At 42.0% G+C, this 21570-nt stretch overlaps 1 protein-coding gene across 2 annotated transcripts in view; it reads left to right on the plus strand.

Annotated features, from left to right (window-relative positions):
* Positions 1-6928: 6928 nt before the first annotated feature.
* Positions 6929-21570, plus strand: part of LOC118361413 (FYVE, RhoGEF and PH domain-containing protein 3-like) — a 93452-nt gene continuing 78810 nt past the window's right edge. Inside the window, exon 1 of one of the 2 annotated variants that reach the window (XM_035741322.2) lies at positions 6929-7274. In XM_035741322.2, coding sequence (XP_035597215.1) covers positions 7250-7274 — 25 coding nt within the window. In that variant the 5' untranslated portion in view covers positions 6929-7249. The remainder of the gene's footprint in view (positions 7275-21570) is intronic. The other variant, XM_035741321.2, reaches the window with a different exon arrangement.

Genomic DNA, 21570 nt, shown 5'->3' on the forward strand with positions numbered 1-21570 from the left:
CGTGGATGGTTTTATATGGCAAGAATATGTAGAGCGCTATTGATTTTCAGAAGAAAAAAAATGGATACAAAATACAGAAACAGATGAACAATACAAGTGATACAATAATCGGTCCCGTTCAGAAGGTGTCATTCTACAAATATAAGGATTTATTGTATTCTAATGTCCAAAGTTTATAAATCACATTTTTAGACCACCGTACAATTTTGATTAATAACCATCTTACAGAAGTAGAATGGAAACAAAAGGACCATTCATTGAGTTTTTAAATAATCTATCCCAGTGAGAGATGGTGGGAGAGATGCGAAAGTTCTGCAAGCAGGGCTCTGCTCTAAACGCCTGATTTCCTCCTCTAGTCCTCTCTGTAAAGGGGGGCTGATGAGGATGGCTGGCTTTGTGTCTCTGAAACCCCACAAGTACAGAACAAATTCTGTTCCAAATCTGGTGACATTGAAAAGCAATGTGTGTGTATGGCCAACAATGAGTGTGATGTCTGAGTGATGGAAGAAGTGCTCTAATCAAGACAATCAATGGTTTGCATGCAGGGCTGAAACATAAAAACTATAATACACACTATTCATACACAAAGAATCACATACAACAAGGCTACAGTGTACCATTTACCAACCACACTAAATAACAGAGACTGCCCCAACTGAAAAAGTCCCAATTTGCAGAATCAGGATACTGTATGAAAGAAAGGTGGGAGGTCACTCCATTGGCAGTCTATGACATCACTATCCCCCACAGTGGACGCTTTGTCGTCATGGCATCTCCCCCATTTCCTGTTCATTATGCCATATGGAATATGGGTCAGTGGAATATGATCTATCCCACTGCTCCAATCCAAATTCAGGTGGTATGATTGTACCTGAAGCAGCATGCAGCGTCGTCTCACAGTGGTTGGTGCAGTATCCTCTCTGACCAATTGGGGTCACCATAACACTGACAAATACAGTGGTATCCAGTGTCTGTCTGAATCCAATGAGATTCTTCACTCTTTTTTGAGTGATATGATATGGGTATGTGTTTGTGCACAAGCGTGTTTTGTATGTGTGTGTGCGTATGTGTGTGTGGGTGTGTACGCAATGTTGAGTGTGAGTGTGTTTACGCAATGGTGAGTGTGCTGCTGTCAGTGGAGTGGGGCTACTAAACCGTAACCTAACACAAAGAGCCCTCTCTCTTTCTCAGCCACTCCTGTCATGTGATGAGCTGAACACATGAGGACCCTGAAGGAGCATTGAATGCATCAGGTGGTGCACAGAACACACACACACACAGTTACACCACACGACCAAACAGACAGCCTCGCCATGTCTGACTCATGTGTCTCTGACTACTGTGCGCCCCCCACACACACACACACAGCAGGTCTGACGAACTGTGTGACCTCATCCTCATCATACACCAAACATTCCTGCTGGACAGGGATGTGTCTTCTCCCCTATGCTCATGAGATAAATGGATACTCCAACAGAGATCTATCTCTCTGTAATCTGTCGTGCAAAATGTTCACTTTATTTTCAGTTCACACTCTTTGATGAGTGAGGTGGTTTGATAACAGCAGAGGAGGTGTGATTTGAAATTGGTGTGAAAGAAGTGGATGGCCTAACTCACACCTTCCCTCCTTTCCCCCACATCTCTCTTATCTCTCTGCCTACCTTTCTTTTTCCTCCAATTCTCTGCGCTTCTCTGACTCCCTCCCCCCATTTTCACTCTGCTTCTTTCCTTCCTCCAATCCTCTCTCCTTTATCCATTTCCCTCCCTCTGACTATCTCTCGCCATCTCTCTCTTCACTCTCAATTTCAATTCAATTTAAGGGGCTTTATTAGCATGGGAAACATATGTTAACATTGCCAAAGCAAGTGAAATAGATAATAAACAAAAGTGAAATAAACAATACAAAATTAACAGTAAACATTACACTCCCAAAAGTTCCAAAAGAATAGATACATTTCAAATGTCATATTATATATATATACAGTGTTGTAATGATGTGCAAATAGTTAAAGTACCAAAGAGAAAATAACATAAATATAGGTTCATTTTAAAATGGTGTCTGTTCTCCACTAGTTGCCCTTTTCTTGTGGCAACAGATCACTAATATTGCTGCTGTGATGGCACGCTGTGGTATTTCACCCAATAGATATGGGAGTTTATCAAAATTGGATATGTTTTCACATTTTTTGTGAGTCTGTGTAATCTGAGGGAAATATGCGTCTCTAATATGGTCATACATTTGGCAGGAGGTTAGGAAGTGCAGCTCAGTTTCCACCTCATTTTGTTGGCAGTGTGCACATAGCCTGTCTTCTCTTCTCTCTTCGGCAGCCTTTCTCAATAGCAAGGCTATGCTCACTGAGTCTGTACATAGTCAGAGATTTCCTTAATTTTGGGTCAGGCACAGTGGTCAGGTATTCTGCCACTGTGTACGCTCTGTTTAGGGCCAGATAGCATTCTAGTTTGCTCTGTTTTTTTATCAATTCTTTCCAATGTGTCAAGTAATTATCTTTTTGTTTTCTCATGATTTGGTTGGGTCTAATTGTGTTGCAGTCCTGGGGCTCTGTGGGATCTGTTTGTGTTTGTGAACAGAGCCCCAAGACCAGCGTGCTTAGGGGGCTCTTCTCCGGGTTCATTTCTCTGTAGGTGATGGCTTTGTTATAGAGGGTTTGGGAATCGCTTCCTTTTAGGTGGTTGTATGGGAGTTTATCAAAATTGGATATGTTTTCACATTTTTTGTGAGTCTGTGTAATCTGAGGGAAATATGCCTCTCTAATATGGTTATACATTTGGCAGGAGGTTAGGACGTCTATTTTCTGGATTTTGATAATTAGTGGGTATCAGCCTAATTCTGCTCTGCATGCATTATTTGGTGTTTTATGTTGTACACAGAGGATGTTTTTGCAGAATTCTGCATGCAGAGTCTCAATTTGGTGTTTATCCCATTTTGTGAATTCTTGGTTGGTGAGCAGATCCCAGACCTCACAACCATAAAGGGCAATGGGTTCTATAACTGATACAAGTTTTTTTAGCCAGATCCAAATTGGTATATCGCATTTTATGTTCCTTTGATGGCATAGAAGGCCCTTCTTGCCTTGTTTCTCAGATCGTTCACAGCTTTGTGGAAGTTACCTGTGGCGCTGATGTTTAAGCCGAGGTATATATCGTTTTTTTGTGTGCTCTAGGGCAACGGTGTCTAGACGGAATTTGTATTTGTGTTCCTGGGAACTGGACCTTTTTTGGAACACCATTATTTTTGTCTTACTGAGATTTACTGTCAGGGCCCAGGTCTGACAGAATCTGTGCCGAAGATCTAGGTGCCACTGTAGGCCCTCCGTGGTTGGGGACAGAAGCATCAGATCATCAGCAAACAGTAGACATTTGACTTAAGATTCTAATAGGGTGAGGCCGGGTGCTGCAGACTGTTCTAGTGCCTTCGCCAATTCATTGATATATGTTGAAGAGTGTGGGGCTTAAACTGCATCCCTGTCTCACCCTCCGTCCCCGTGGAATTAAATGTGTGTATCTCTCTCTCTTTCAGTAACTGGTTCTATTTAGCACTGATCTGTGGCTTTGACTGTGGGAGCCCCCAGGCGATTAGAGGATGTTGTTATAATTATACATTATACATTATTATTACAACAATAGTCCTCAGACCTCCACAATATGTGATTTAGAGAGTGCAAATCTGAAACGTATTTGTTTTGCCATAAAAAACATAGGCTTTTTCACATTGGGTGCCTTTCCTTTGCTGGGCAAGCCGTTTGGGATTTGTTTAGCAAAATATGAGTATACACACTTCTCCAGGCTCCAGTACACCACTGCATAGTGCCGATGGAAAAACAGCAGTCACACACAGAATGATGTTAAAGGTTAGGCAGTCCATTCACTTGGACATTAGCCAGTAGGTCCCAATCATAAGAATACAAAAACACAACCATTAGGCTAAGCATTCCAAATAAAAATGTACAGCAATTGCTTCCCATGGCAAAAAACCTTTCACGTTTAGCACACAAAGTAACTGACGACCTAAAGATTAAATGCAACAATGTTTCACACATCAGTTATTTTCAACGAGATGGCCAACAACAGCGAAGGCGCTGCAATACACAACACAGTTCCACTCACCAGATGATAATTTGAAACGTAACTTCTTGTTGAAAGTTATTCTTGAAAAGGGAGAAGATAACAAACAAGCAACAACATCCTCTTTGATAATACCTGCTGCAGCCGCAGCAAACTAGCCTATAACAAAAAATAGCTAGCTAGACCGTCAGAAAATGAATGCTTGCTATTTCGCAGTGACCTTTTTTGGCTTTTGAGAAGGCAGAAGCTTCCATACGTTTTTTGTCAAAATGGTCCCAGCTAGTTGATTCCACTGTCACTCCAAAATGTTGCTCTCGTACAGTTGAACAGCAGATAGAACAGCACCTTCTATCTAGCTTCTGAAGGCTTAGCCAATGGCTGACTTGGCTAGCTAGATTTATCTCCCTAGATAGCACAAAATAACAATCCTGATTGGATCTTCTTTCGCTTCAATGTTAACCCTTTCCTTTCCAACAAAACTGAAGCGATTAAATCAGAACATCATTGAAAATAATAATGTAATTATAATTATAATTTTTATTATAATTATTTTATAAATCCTTAGCCCTTCTCTGAAGGGGTAGAAGGCCCTCCTTGTTCCCCACTATGTTGGGGTTAGTAATCATTTGTAGAGTGGCTCTATTTTCCCTCAGCACGCATTGTTTCACCATTCTAAATGTCTAAAGAATCCATATGTCCTTCTGAAATATGAACATAGAAATACTGGACATTTTGAACTCTTATTATGGTGGCGATTTGACAAAATGTTAATCGTGGTCTAGAATTGAACTCGCATTTTTCTGGTCTCGGTTTTGACCCCTCCAGGTCTCACCCCTCCTCTGGTCTTGGTCTTATATATGCCATTTAGCAGACGCTTTTATCCAAAGCGACTTACAGTCATGTGTGCATACATTCTACGTATGGGTGGTCCCGGGAATCGAACCCACTACCCTGGCGTTACAAGCGCCATGCTCTACCAACTGAGCTACAGGAGGACTCGATTTGCTCCAGTCTCCCTTTAGATGGTCTCGAACACAACACTGTTAAGTGCCATACTCATTTTGTATTACAAGGGCATATAAAACAGACATTTCACCTTGGGTATTTGAACCAGAAAATATTTGTTTACTAACCCAATGCCTTAACCGCTAGGCTACCTGCAGCCTACAATAATGTAGCCTACAACTTTTTTCTGTGCTTGTCCTTAGTGCCTGCTATGGCTAGCTACAGTAGCCGGACACAGACTATCACAGACTGCAGAGTGTCAGTGAATGAACAAGTGAATGGCAGCCAGCCAGCCAGCCAGTGGGCATGTCACTGCAGACTCCAACACTTTGGCTGTGTTGATCAAGGGCAGATGAGGAGCGTGCAACTACAAAACGAGGCACAAAAGGGGTTAATTGCGCATAGCTAAATTGACATGGGTTAACTCAGAGGGAGCGAGAGGGAGGGAGAGAGAGACAGGAGAGAGAAGGACCTACCACAGTCGACCATTACCCACATGATTGGCTCAAAATGGTAACACAGTTAGCCAAACAGTAGGCCTTGATATGTCTATTCAAATTAGATAGCATTACAACATGCCACAAACATACTTTACAATCATATGGTTATTGATGGCAGAGGGTGGCTACAGACAGTAGCTCTACACAATATCACATGTTCGTTGACATTATTAAAAAAATTATATTGAACCTTTATTTAACTTGGCATTAGACATTAAACTTAATTATAACTCAGGGAGTCATACCGTCACCTCAAACTTTGCATTTTTATTCTGAGGGGCGAATTAACAGTTGGTTATGATACAGAAATAGCAAAGTATTTCATATTTAAGCAAGCAATTTTGCTCTCTGCCTCAATCAATTCCTTGTTCCTCTGAAAACTAACTCACAGGGACAGCTGACAAGGTTTATTCAGCGTGCTGGGAATTCAAGATGAATCAACACTGCTCATCTATGGGAGGGAGAGGGCCTGAGCAGTGACATAGAAATGCCAGTTAATATTTGTGTTTTGTAGTCAAAGGACCAAGGAGGACGCCAAGCCCAATGATAACCATTAATGCAGTGATGGCAGCACCCAGCGACCCTTATACAAAGGGTCAAATGGGGCATCGATTTAGGCCTACAGTGGTGCTCATTTCAACATATGTTCTGTTATAATGACCCTGCTAAATGGTCAATATTAAAGGTAAAACAATTTGTGTTTTCCAAGGCCTGATCCTGCCACTTTGTTTGGTAGAAGGATGAGGCTGGGTGGGAACTGACAGTCCATGAGACTGACGTGATAGTTTGTTTAAACATATTTTGAAGCACTGTTTACGGACTCAAATACATAATCATTGGAAATATTTGATTTGGGGTTATAATATGGTAAAAGCCTATGGTAATAGGTTCAGGGTTGGGTAGGTTACTTTATAAATGTAATCACTTACTAATTGTCTGTCCAAAACTGTAATCAGTAAGGTAACTTTTGGATTACCCAACTCATTAACGTTACTGTTGAATTACTTTCCCCTTTAGAGGCATTAGAAGAAGACAAAAGGGATCCATCAACCACATTTGGTGTGTCATCATGGTGTTCTCTGACGTGCTCAGGTGGAACAGACTTAAACTTGCACCAGTTTAAATGCTGAATTTGATGTAATTGAGAAAACATAAACATTTTGTAGGTTATTGTGTAAAATAACTAAGAAAAAGACATGCAATAAACAACAACGTATACAAACATAATAGTCCCATGGTTTACTTTATTCTACTGTCCTCAATGAATGACCATGGTTGTCGTGACCGCGCATCAGCGTGAACTCGCAACTCCTTTCTCCAGTGGCGGAGTTGAGCGCACTCAACGCATAGAGAAGAATAGTTTTGCTATAAGGAGGACAGAGCCGGGAGGAGTGAATGGATCAGTGCTCCAATGCATCAAACGCGCTCATTGGACACCCTCTTATATCCGTGAAAGAAACCCTACATGCCCGTTATGCCCTGCCGCGGAGGCTAGAGATTTTTGCCAAGAGAAGGGAAAACGCAGAGGACTCTGAAGTCGGGACACTCCTTCGTTTGAGTTGACTGTAACGATAGTTCGCCTGTGCACTGTTTCCAATCTCCTGTGAGCCTAGCGTCGGAGAGGGGGGATTCAGCCAAGCAGGACAACAACTGTAGGCAAGATGCAGGGGGTTTCAGCAACAACTGGTAAGCTAACGCTTAGGCTACACATTTTACAGCTCTGAATGGTTCTGTTTCTTGTTTTGGGAGGTTTGTCTTGAAGTATCCATTTCTAGTGGCAGTATCGTGCCACAAAGTTACAACAGGGGAGGCTACATGTAGCAAAAACGATCTCCTTTATGGCGCAAATTTATGGGGCAAACTTGTCCTTTCTATTGTTCCCCGATTCAAGTCTAACGAATGCAGTTTATACGGGCCAGAAAGACAAACTTCAACAAACGGATTATCATTATTCATAGGCCTACATAACAGGACATTTACCTTTCAATCAAATGTCACACACACACATCACAAAAAACGTCAAGGTCCTTGGGGAGAAGAGGGAAAATCGTTACCAAACCCCAAGTGGCAGCAGCTCTGACTTCACCATTGCCCCTGTGCCACGCATTATAAGGCATATGCTTCTCTCAGCCTTTCTCTTAGACACACACACATACACACACACACACACACACACACACACACACACACACACACACACACACACACACACACACACACACACACACGCACACGCACACACACGCACACACACACACACACACACAGCTCAGCTCTCTAGACACGGGTGGATTGGCCATCTGGCAATTCTGGCAAATGCCAGATGGGCTACACAATTTTCTTGTTTGGTGGGCTGGTCGAAATTCACACACAAAAATATATAAAGGTGACATGGCCATACTAATCTATAATGAGCCTTTGGCTGATCATTGGGCAACAGCTGGCACTTACCAATATGGGTTTTCTGAGCTGAGGTAACGCAAATACACATTCAAAGTCAAATGCGGTATCAGCAAAGAGACCTCCCCCGACTCGTGATCAGATCGACATCCAAGATCATGGATCGTAAAAAACGGAAAGGGTGCCTGTACATGCAGAAAGAGCACATTCTACATCATCATCTCATTCAAAACGTCCTAAAACCATGGTTTGGTCAAACAGTAAAGTGTATTATCCTCATGATCCCTGTAATAAAAGTGTCTACCCTGCCGCTGTGCCTGTGCCCTAGATAGGGCCTGCTGCTGTGATGGGCAAGCCACTCTCATCTCCCCCATGACATTTCAAAATGCAATTGGGGGAAAATGCTTTCGAAGCTTTGTCCCTTGTCGCTGTCGAAGAGAGATGGGTCTCAGTTTTCTGTAGGTACAGAAAACTTTCAATTTTCAGCTCAATAGCAGCTATTTTACAACCGAGATATTTGATATGGGTTTGAGATATGCACACCAGCAAGGGCATAGGCCGATAGATCTCGTGCTTGCAACTGCAAAGTTTGTTAGGACATTACATTTACTATTGGATGAATACATGGCTACTAGCAGTGGGTATTATATTTAGAGTTGGAGATCTAGTTCATTTGTGTTGAGTTTCCACTTCCTCAGGTGATGAAAATCAATTAGCCAACATTAGTTAGTGCACATAACAATGTATGTAATTCATCTCTATGGGGAAAAAAGGAGATTCTGGAGTGCTATTTTGACTAGGGTGACCAGACATCCGGAGACAGTCCCCGATTTCCGGGGACAGTCCCCGATTTTGGTGGCCTGTGCCCGGCTGGAGCTGTCCCCGAAAATGGCCCAGATTAGCCCTCAGAAGAAAAAGCAACTCTGAAGTTAAATTGAGGCCGATATCTCAATAATCAAAATATGTATCCAATGAGATTTGCATATAAAAGTGATGTCTATCCCTGTACCAAACTCTTTTGATACCACAACCTTTTATGAGAACATTTGACCAGTGATACATTGTAACCACCGCATGAGCAACCATGCCCATGTCCAGAAAATGAATACAACAGCATAGGCTACCAAATTTAGGTGATCGTAAAATTACTAGGTAGGCGAAGATTCTGTGTTATACAGTGCTTTCAGAAAGTATTCAGACCTTCCCATTTTCCACATTTTGTTACATTACTGCCTTATTCTAAAATGGATTCAATATTTTTTTCCATTTCATCAATCTACACACAATACCTCATAATGACAAAGCGAAAACAGGTTTTTAGACATTTTTGCAAATGTTAAAAACAACAACAACAGAAATACCTTATTTACATAAGTATTCCCACCCCTTTACTATGACACTCCAAATTGATCTCAGGTGCATCCAATATCCTTTGATCATCCTTGATTTGAGTCCACCTGTGGCCAATTTAGTTGTTTGGACATGATTTAGAAATAAACACTACTGTCTCTATAAGGTCCCACAGTTGACAGTGCATGTCAGAGCAGAAACTATACTAAAAAGTCCAAGGAACTATCCATAGATCTCTGGGCTGTTGTGATGAGGCATATATCTGGGGATAGGTATAAAATCATTTCTGGTGTTGAAAGTTTCCAAGAGCACAGTGGTCTCCATCATTGGGAAATTGAAAAAAATATAGAACTACCCAGACTGCCTTGAGCTGACCATCCAACCAAACTGAGCAACCGGGCGTTGGTCAGGGAGGTGACCAAGAACCCAATGACCAGTCTGACAGAACTACAGAGTTCCTTGGCCGAGAAGAACCTGCCAGAAGGACAATAATCTCTACAGCACTTCACCAATCTGGGCTTTATGGGAGAGTGGCCAGACAGAAGCCAGTCCTGAGAGAAAAAACACATGACAGCACACCTGGAGTTTGCAAAAACGGGATGTGAAAGACTCTGAGATCATACGGCAAAATATTCTGTGGTCTGATGAGATGACAATTATATGTCTGGAGAAAATTAAGGCACAGCTCATCTCCCATCTAATACCATCCTTACCGTGAAGCATGGTGGTGGCAGCATTATGCTATTGGGATGCTTTTCAGTGACAGGGACCGGGTGACTGGCAAGGTTAGAGGGAACAATGAATGCAGCTAAATACAGGTACATCCTTGATGAGGACCTGCTTCAGAGTGCAAACGACCTTAGACTGGGCCAAAGAGTTACTTTCCAACAGGTCAATGACCCCAAGCATACAGCCAAAGCAACACTTGAATGGCTTCAGAACAAGAATGTGAAAGTCCTTGAGTTGCCCAGCCAAAGCCCAGACTTGAGTCCCATTGAAAATCTGTGACAAGACTTTAAGATTGCTGTTCACTGCCGCTCCCCATCTAACTTAACAGAGCTTGAGAAAATCTGCAAGGAAGCAGATGGGAGCAAATCCACAAATCCAGATGTGCAAAGCTGATACAGACATACATACCCAAGACGACTCATAGCTGTAATCGCCGCCAAAGGTGGTTCTACAAAGTATTGACTCAGGGGTGTGAATATTTATGTGAATACATATGTAAACGAGAGAGTTCTGTATTTAATTTTCTATAAATTTGAAAGTTTTCACTTTGCTATAATGGAGTATTGTGTCACGGCACACTCAGTGATGTGGCTGGTGTGGATAAAATGCCAGAGCCGAATTCTTGTCCCAGTCCGCCCCTGCCAAGACATTAATATGTTCTTTGTTGTAATGTCCCCTCCTCATTTATCATATGTGTTTTGTCTGATGATGATTATTAGGCTACAGGGAAATAGTTGTATTGAATGGAGGGAGGAGGAGGATGTTTGAGATGAGGATGTTTATATGACATGTACTGGGGGGCAGGATGTTGAGTGGAGTTATAGACTGAGATATGACAATTGTGATGAAGATGGTGATCATGAGAGGCCAGTAACTGATACTTGTAGAGAGGAGTTAGTTTCTGATGTGTTCTGCTGAAGATTATGAAGCCAGTGAACAGGGGTGATAATAATGATCACAATTAATTATAGAGGGGAGTCAGAGGCTGAGGCTGATACATGGTGTGTGTATAAAGACTCGTGTTCTCATGCTCTTCTCCATGTGAATCCCTCATGGTGAGGAATATGATTAGACTGGAGGAGAGTCTGTCTGCAGACAGGATCTAGGAGAGAATCGCCTGGCCTCAGGATCGCCTGTCCTCTGGAATGAGATGACTAGATAGGAGAGGGAAAGGGAGAGGGAGCGAGAGGGAGGGAGGGAGTGGGAGAGAGAGAGCAAGAGTGAGTATGTAAACTCAGCAAAAAAAGAAATGTCCTCTCAATGTCAACTGCGTTTATTTTCAGCAAACTTAACATGTGTAAATATTTGTATGAACATAACAAGATTCAACAACTGAGACATAAACTGAAGTCCCACAGACATGTGACTAACAGAAATTGAGTAATGTGTCCCTGAACAAAGGGGGGATCAAAATCAAAAGTAACAGTCAGTATCTGGTGTGGCCACCAGCTGCATTAAGTACTGCAGTGCATCTCCTCCTCATGGACTGCACCAGATTTGCCAGTTCTTGCTGTGAGATGTTACCCCACTCTTCCACCAAGGTACCTGCAAGTTCCCGGACATTTCTGGGGGGAATGGCCCTAGCCCTCACCCTCCAATCCAACAGGTCCCAGATGTGCTCAATGGGATTGAGATCCGGGCTCTTCGATGGCCATGGCAGAACACTGACATTCCTGTCTTGCAGGAAATCACGCACAGAACGAGCAGTATGGCTGGTGGCATTGTCATGCTGGAGGGTCATGTCAGGATGAGCCTGCAGGAAGGGTACCACATGAGGGAGGAGGACGTCTTCCCTGTAACGCACAGCGTTGAGATTGCCTGCAATGACAACAAGCTCAGTCTACTGTACTGTGACACACTGCCCCAGACCATAACGGACCCTCCACCTCCAAATCGATCCTGCTCCAGAGTACAGGCCTCGATGTAACACTCATTCCTTCGACGATAAACGCAAATCCGACCATCACCCCTGGTGAGGCAAAACCGCGACTCGTCATTGAAGATAACTTTTTGCCAGTCCTGTCTGGTCCAGCAACGGTGGGTTTGTGCCCATAGGCAACGTTGTTGCCAGTGATTTCTGGTGAGGACCTGCCTTACAACAGGCCTACTAGCCCTCAGTCCAGCCTCTCTCAGCCTATTGCAGACAGTCTGAGCACTGATGGAGGGATTGTGCGTTCCTGGTCTAACTCGGGCAGTTGTTGTTGCCATCCTGTACCTGTCCCGCAGGTGTGATGTTCGGATGTACCGATCCTGTGCAGGTGTTGTTACACATGGTCTGCCACTGCGAGGGCGATCAGCTGTCCGTCCTGTCTCCCTCTAGCCCTGTCTTAGGCGTCTCACAGTACGGACATTGCAATTTATTGCCCTGGCCACATCTGCAGTCCTCATGCCTCCTTGCAGCATGCCTAAGGTACGTTCACGCAGATGAGCAGGGACCCTGGGCATCTTTCTTTTGGTGTTTTTCAGAGTCAGTAGAAAGGCCTCTTTAGTGTCCTAAGAGTTCATAACTGTGACCTTAATTGCCTACCGTCTGTAAGCTGTTAGTGTCTTAACGACCGTTCCACATGTGCATGTTCATTAATTGTTTATGATTCATCAAACAAGCATGGGAAACAGTGTTTAACCCTTTACAATCAAGATCTGTGAAGTTATTTGGATTTTTACAAATTATCTATGAAAAACAGTGTCCTGAAAAAGGGACGTTTCTTTTTTTGCTGAGTTTGTGTGTGTATGCGCATGTCATTGTACGTGTGAGACATTTGTTCTCAGTCTATTAATATAGAGTTGTGTTACTTGTGTAGAGAGTTAACTACAGTGGTGTGATCACACATTTGCCACAGGTACCCAGACAGCCACTGACTTAACAGTTAAATGCAATGTCCTTTACCTATTAAGGTCTTTTGCATTGGTTTATTTTAAAATATCTTGGTCATTTTGCCTTTAAGAGTGTCAATCATTGGGTCAAAGTGCACACTAAACCACAAAGAGTTGGAGAACCATAACATAATATTAGAAAACAAAATCTTTGCATAGTCATAGAGATGAAACGATATACTGTAGGTCTTAGAAAGATATGTACAAAATGGGAGACAGTCAGAGAGAGATGGATGGAGAGAAAGATGGAGCGAGAGTGATGGTGTTGATTGGACAATAACAAAGGTTGTTGGGGTGGTGAACTGTAGAGAGTGTGTTTGTTGGTGGTCTCTGGGGACGGATCGATTGGCTCTCCTCCCGGCTGCCTTCCGCCAGTCTGTCTTCTTTCTCCTACAGTTCTCTCCATCCTACATATCTCTCTCTCCCTCTCTCAGACCTCCAGACATTCTCTTTGCCAGACCTCTCTCCCCCAGATCTCCCCCCGTTGTATATTTAAGCAGTAAGGCACAAGAGGCAGTCATATGTAAATGGCCTTGTTCAGCCCAATGGCGAGCAATAATTAATGACACATTTTCATAAAAAAACTTTATTTTAATAAAGTAAATTCATACAATTTCATAGTCCGGACAGACATCTGGTCGTTAGTTATTTTGGTCATGTTGCTACAGACGTTAATTATTTTTGCAGAGTTGCTATGGAAAAAGACTGGTTATCCGTTCTAACAAAAATGGTTGCTATCAAATCATATCAAATTTTATGGGTCACATCCACATGGTTAGCAGATGTTAATGCGAGTGTAGCGAAATGCTTGTGCTTCAAGTTCGGACAGTGCAGTAATATCTAACAAGTAATCAAACAAATTCACAACGACTACCTTATACACTCAAATGTAAAGGGATGAATAAGAATATGTACATATAAATATATGGATGAGCGATGGCCGTGTGGCATAGGCAAGATGCAGTAGATGATATAGAATACAGTATATACATATGAGATTAGTAATGTAGGATATGTAGACATGATTAAAGTGCTGTTATTTAAAGTGACTGGTGATACCTTTATGAAATCAATTTATTAAATGTATTAAAGTGGCCAGAGATTTGAGTCTGTATGCTTGGCAGAAGCCACTCTTTGTTAGTAATGGCTGTTTAACAGTCTGATGGCCTTGAGATAGAAGCTGTTTTTAAGTCTCTCGGTCTCAGCTCTGATGCACCTGTACTGACCTCGCCTTCTGGATGTTAGTGGGGTGAACAGGCAGTGGCTCGGGTGGTTGTTGTCCTTGATTATCTTTTTGGCCTTCCTGTGACATCGGATGCCGTAGGTGATGCGTTGTGCAGACGGCACTACCCTCTGAAAAGCCTTGCGGTTGTGAGCGGAGCAGTTGCTGTACCAGGCGGTGATACAGCCCGACAGGATGCTCTCGGTTGTGCATCTGTAAAAGTTTGTGAGTGTTTTCGGGGACAAGCCACATTTCTTCAGCTGTTGCGCCTTCTTCACCACGCTGTCTTTGTGGGTGGACCCTTTCAGTTGGTCCGTGATGTGTATGCAGAGAAACTTAAAACTTTCCACCTTCTCCACTACTGTCCCGTCGTTGTGGATGGGGGGCTGCTCCCTCTGCTGTTTCCTGAAGTCCACAATCATCTCCTTAGTTTTGTTGACATTGAGTGAGAGGTTATTTTCCTGACACCACACTCCAAGGGTCCTCACCTCCTTCTCTGTAGGCCGTCATGTCATTGTTGGTAATCAAGCCTACCACTGTATTTGTGTTTGTTTTTATTACCGATCCCCATTACTCTTAAGTCAGTTTATACCATTTTTAAATATTACACTACATTCACAACACACTGTGTGCACTCAGGCCCCTACTCCACCACAACCACACATCTACATTACTAAATCCATGTGTATGTATAGTGCGTTGGTTATCGTGCGCGTGTGTGCATGCATGTGTCTGTGCCAATGTTTGTGTTGCTTCACAGTCCCCGCTGTTCCATCAGGTGATTTTTATCTGTTTTTTAAAATCTAATTTTACTGCTTGCGTCAGTTACTTGATGTGGAATAGAGTTCCATGTAGTCATGGCTCTATATAGTACTGTGTGCCTCCCATAGTCTGTTCTGGACTTGGGATCTGTGAAGAGACCTCTTGTGGCATGTATGAGTGTCTGAGCTGTGTGCCAGTAGTTTAGACTACTGGATGTCCTAAGGTGTATGCACCAATTTGTAAGTCGCTCTGGATAAGAGCGTCTGCTAAATGACTTAAATGTAAATTTAAATGATGTCCACTGACAGCTCGGTGTATTCAGCATGTCAATACCTCTCATAAATAAAAGTAGTGATGAAGTCAATCTCTCCTGGCTGAAAGTGGAGGAGAGATTGACTTCATCACTACTTTTATTAATGAGAGGTATTGACATGCTGAATACACCGAGCTGTCTGACATGCATATTATTAATGATCAACCCTGCCGATGACGCATTGGCATCAATGCTTTGGCAATTCAAGATGGCCTACCTATACCTCTAATAAATGTTGTTCAAGATTAAAGTCTTAAAAATAGAGATGTTTCTATGTTAAATGTACATGTTTAGTATTAGTGGATTGAATTACACCTCTACTGCCCAAAGTGTTTCCATTCCCCTGTAACAGTTCCATTTGATTTATCAATGTGCATCCACTGTCCCACAGCCCAGCCAGGCAATTCATAAACTTAATCTCCCCCGGAAAAAAAGTGTCTAGACATTATTTCCCCATGCTACTAGGCTAGCATTTGGTTTGCAACAGTTGGGATGTGTTTAAACATTGCTGCCTGCCTCTCTGACCATGTGCAACAGTGTTGCTGTTTTTTTTTGTTGCAATCTCCACTTTGCCATATTTTTTATTTATTTTACCTTTATTTGACTAGGCAAGTTAGTTAAGAACAAAATCTTATTTTCAGTGACACCAAGGAACAGTGCGCCTTGTTCAGGGGTAGAACAGCAGATTTTTACCTTGTCAGCTCAGGGATTCAATCTTGCAACTCTTACTAGTCCAATGCTCTAACCACTAGGCTAACTGCTACCCCAAACCATAGAGTGAATGAACGTGACGAGACTGACAGCTTCTTTGAGCCAGCCAAATTCATTTATCAGGATCATTACAATGGATATATCCAAAGAAATGGCAATAGAAATAAAGGCAAAACAAATGAAAATGCACATAGTTTGCTGTCATTTCAACTGCTTGATGTGATTGTTAGTTGGCTAGCTAGCAAAGGAGAAGTAGCTAACCTCCAAACCAACCTTTTTTGCTTAGAACTTTGGATAGCAACTAGAGATCAACCGATTAATTGGAATGGCCGATTAACTTCTTAAGCACACCCGACACGCAGACGTCCCATCTAGCCATCTGGAAATGCAAATGCGCTACGCTAAATGCTAATAGCACTCATTAAAACTCAAACGTTCATTAAAACACACATGCAGGGTACTGAATTAAAGCTACACTCGTTGTGAATCCAGCCAACAAGTCAGATTTTTAAAATGCTTTTCGGCAAAAGCATGAGAAGCTATTATCTGATAGCATGCAACACCCCGAAAGACCCGAAGGGGACGTAAACAAAATAATTTGCATAGCCGGCGCTACACAAAACGCAGAAATAAAATATAAAACATTCATTACCTTTGACGATCTTCTTTGTTGGCACTCCTAGATGTCCCATAAACATCACTATTGGGTCTTTTTTTTTCGATTAAATCGGTCCATATATACCCTAGATATCGATCTATGAAGACTGTGTGATCAAGGAAAAAACAGCGTTTTAAAACGCAACGTCATTTTTTAAAATTAAAAAAGTTGACGATAAACTTTCACAAAACACTTCGAAATACTTTTGTAATGCAACTTTAGGTATTAGTAAACGTTAATAATCTATCAAATTGATCGATGTGTATTCAATAGCTCCACGTCTTGAAATCATGTCCGGATATTTCTCATCCAAAATATCCTGTCGGAGACCGGAAGAAATGGGCTGTCTCTTACTCGTTTGACCAAGAAACAAAGCCAAGGCAAATGACAAGACTGGCGACATCGTGTGGAATCTGTAGGAATTGCAATCTAAGCCCCATGTAATTTGGTTTCCATTCAACAATACATGCAAGTGGTGCATTGATATATTTTCCAGTTTTCAGTGATCAGATTTTCTTGCGCTTTTCGATGAAACGCACGTTCTGTTATAGTCACAGCCGTGATTTAACCAGTTTTAGAAACGTCAGAGTGTTTTCTATCCACACATACTAATCATATGCATATACTATATTCCTGGCATGAGAAGCAGGACGCTGAAATGTTGAGCGATTTTTAACAGAATGTTCGAAAAAGTAGGGGGTAAGCTTAACAGGTTTTTAATTAGGGCTGATTTCAGGTTTTCATAACAATCGGAAATCTGTATTTTTGGACACCGATTTGGCCGATTTAATTATTATTATTTGTTTTACACCTTTATTTAACTAGGCAAGTCAGTTAAGAACACGTTCTTATTTTCAATGACACCTAGGAACAGTGGGTTAACTGCCTTGTTCAGGGGCAGAACGACAGATTTTTACCTTGTCAGCTCGGGGATTCAATCTTGCAACCTTACAGTTAACTAGTCCAACGCTCTAACCACCTGCCTCTCATTGCACTCCACGAGGAGCCTGCCTGTTACGCGAATGCAGTAAGAAACCAAGGTAAGTTGCTAGCTAGCATTACAAAACAATCAATCATAATCACTAGTTAACAACACATGGTTGATGATATTACTAGTTTATCTTATTACTAGTTTATCTATTATTATTATTATTATATTATATTTATCTAGCGTGTCCTGCGTTGCATATAATCAATGAGGTGCGCAGTTGTGAAAAAGGACTGTCGTTGCTCCAACGTGTACCTAACCATAAACATCAATGCCTTTCTTAAAATCAATACAAGTATATATTTTTAAACCTGCACATTGAAGGTTGTACAATGTAACAGCAATATTTAGACGGGATGCCACCCGTTAGATAAAATACGGAACGGTTCCTTATTTCACTGAAATAATGTACGTTTTCGACCATATTAATGACCAAATGCTCGTATTTCTGTGTGTTATTATGTTATAACTAAGTTTATGATTTGATATTTGATAGAGCAGTCTGACTGAGCGATGGTAGGCAGCAGCAGGCTCGTAAGCATTCATTCAAACAGCATTTTTGTGCGATTTTCGAGCAGCTCTTCGCAATGCTTCAAGCATTGAGCTGTTTATGACTTCAAGCCTATCAACTCCCGAGATTAGTCTGGTGTAACCAATGTTAAATGGCCAGCTAGTTAGCGGGATGCGTGATAATAGCGTTTCAAACGTCACCCGCTCTGAGACTTGGAGTAGTTGTTCCCCTTGCTCTGCAAGGGCCGCAGATTTTGTGGAGTGATGGGTAACAATGCTTCGAGGGTAGCTGTTGCGAATGTGTTCCTGGTTCGAGCCCAGTTAGGGGTGAGGAGAGGGACGGAAGCTATACTGTTACACTGGCAATACTAAAGTGCCTATAAGAACATCCAATAGTCAAAGGTATATGAAATACGAATGGTATAGATAGAAATAGTCCTATAAATACTATAACTGCAACCTAAAACTTCTTACCTTGGAATATTGAAGTCTCATGTTGAAAGGAACCACCAGCTTTCATATGTTCTCATGTTCTGAGCTCATGTTCTGAGCTTTTTTACATGGCACATATTGCACTTTTACTTTCTTCTTTTGCATTATTTAAACCAAATTGATGTTTCATTATTTATTTCAGGCTAAATTGATTTTTATTGATGTATTATTTTAAGTTAAAATAAGTGTTCATTCAGTATTGTTGTAATTGTCATTATTACAAATAAATAAATAAAAATTGTCCGATTAATCGGTATTGGGGTTTTTTGGTCCTCCAATAATTGGTATCGGTATCGGCGTTGAAAAATCATAATCGGTCGACCTCTATAGCAACCATGCTAAGAGAATGGATGACCAGCTTGTTTCGCTAGAAGCTTCAGGATATCAGATCTAACAACTGGCTTTTGCCTGGAATATATCGTCTGGTAGAAGGATGAAATAAAACCAATCTACTCATTAAAATAAAGTTTTTAATGAAATCACATTGTTTATATTTAAAAAAAAATGTTGGTAAATGTTTTATAAACGCAATAAGGCCCTCGTACCCAGGAATGATCATGAATAACACCCTTATTAGGGCTGCTTCCCCAGCCGGGCCTAAGAACAGCCCTCTGTTCGGAAGTTATTCACACGATAATCCCCGGGTTCTCATTCCTTATTGCTTAAGTATTCTAGAGTATACTACAGTTTGCTAAAGAATTCTATAGTATGTAGTACTATAGTTCCTTCCTCCATTGATGTGTTGATTGCAGCCCCCTACAGGTTTTAGCCTCCTTAAAGGTTCTACTCCTCAGACAAAAGATAACTGAGTCCTTGTCACATTCCCTCTACTGTACAGATGAATTCGTCCCTGTTTTATCTTCTTTTCTAAATAACCACACACACTATTCCACTCTCTGTCTCTCTCTCAACTTTCCCTCTCTCTTTCTCAACCAGGGAAGTGGGTAAATGTGAATGTGGGTGCTGTCTCTCTGTCTGTTAGTGGATCAGATCCAGATACAGGACAATGTCCCTGGCACACCAGCCATCCCAGCATGCTTTGCGGCATATTGCAGTTTACGTTATTTATTATTAACAAAAGTGATTGGCTCCGGCTGTGTTTAACCTAGACTCTGTAAACATCGCCCCTATGTGTTAAATAAACACTGAACACGGGAGAAGAGAGGAGGCGGAGGAGGATGGGGAACATTTTGAAATTTCTCCCATCCAACACCCTCTTTTAATCTCACTCCCCAGTCCCCAACTCTCACACACATGCTGTTTCTGTACTGTAGCTCTTTCACACTCAATGTCTCAAACTCTCCCTGCTTCTTTCAGCACTCTGTGTTATAATTATTTCTACCTCTCCCTCTGTCTTTCCCTCCCTCCCTCCCTCCCTCCCTCCCTCCCTCCCTCCCTCCCTCCCTCCCTCCCTCCCTCCCTCCCTCCCTCCCTCCCTCCCTCCCTCCCTCCATCCCTCCCTCCCTCCCTCCCTCCCTCCCTCCCTCCCTCTGAGACAGCATGACGAAGTACTAAAGACCTATAGAAGCCCCAGGTTTCTTCCCTGCATGTGTGTCACATTGATTTCTCTAATTGTGTTCCTGCTTGGGACACACTCACTGTTGGAGGCACGTCACGGAGCCTGCAGAAAGCAAGAGAGAGAGAGAAAGTGTGATTGTTGTGTGTGCATGTGTGCCTGTGTGTGTGCGTGTCCATCTCTATGTAAGATGAGATCGAGGCCATTTTAAAAAAAAGTTATGTTTTTGCTGGATGTCCGGAAGGAACGGAAGCCCTTGCCTGGACTCGCTGTTTGAATGGACTGTAGGAATGTGTGTGCTTGTGTTCGCATGCCATGCAGTGTGTAACTGTTTCCCTCAGATGATGCTGTTTGACTACTGGTGACATGACATTCATTTGTGACATTCAGAGTAGGGAACATTCACTACAGTCTACTATTCTATTCACATTTTCAGTCCTAAAGCCCATTGTTTGAATCTTGCTCTATCTCCAACTGTTCTGATGATATATGTGTTTATGTTGTGTTAAACATTAGCCATAATGACAGAGAACTCAGGGACTGTAAACTGGTGAACAGTGATGGTATTATACTCCCAGAGGTGCAGAGAGGAATGCTGGTGTGGTCTGTTACTGACACCCTAACCTCGTCCTCAGGCTATTGCACACAGCACATATACAGTTGAAGTCTGAAGTTTACATACACTTAGTTTGGAGTCATTAAAACCCATTTTTCAACCACTCCACAAATTTCTTGTTAACACACTATAGTTTTGGCAAGTAACTTAGGACATCTACTTTGTGCATGGCACAAGTCATTTTTACATTGATTGTTTACAGACAGATTGTTTTACATTTCACACACTGTATCACAATTCCAGTGGGTCAGAAGTTGACATACACTAAGTTGACTGTGCCTTTAAATAGCTTGGAAAATTCCAGAAAATGATGTCATGGCTTCAGAAAATTCTGATAGGCTAATTGACATTATTTGAGTCAATTGGAGGTGTATCTGTGGATGTATTTCGAGGCCTACCTTCAAACGTATTGCCTCTTTGCTTGACATCATTGGAAAATCTAAAGAAATCAGCCAAGACCTCAGAAAAGAAATTGCAGACCTCCACAAGTCTCTTTCATCCTTGGAAGCAATTTCCAAACGCCTGAAGGTACCACCTTCATCTGTACAAACAATAGTATGCAAGTATTAACACCATGGGACCACGCAGCCGTCAAACAGATCAGGAAGGAGACGCGTTCTGTCTCCTAGAGATGAACGTACGTTGGTGCAAAAACTGAATATCAATCTCATAACAACAGCAAAGGACCTTGTGAAGATGCTGGAGGAAACAGGGATACAAGTATCTATATTCACAGTAAAACGAGACCTATATCGACATAACCTGAAAGGCCGTTCAGCAAGGAATAAGCCACTGCTCCAAAACCGCCATAAAAAAAGCCAGACTACGGTTTGCAACTGCA

Source organism: Oncorhynchus keta, chromosome 28 (assembly GCF_023373465.1).
Source record: "Oncorhynchus keta strain PuntledgeMale-10-30-2019 chromosome 28, Oket_V2, whole genome shotgun sequence".
NCBI lineage: Eukaryota > Metazoa > Chordata > Actinopteri > Salmoniformes > Salmonidae > Oncorhynchus > Oncorhynchus keta.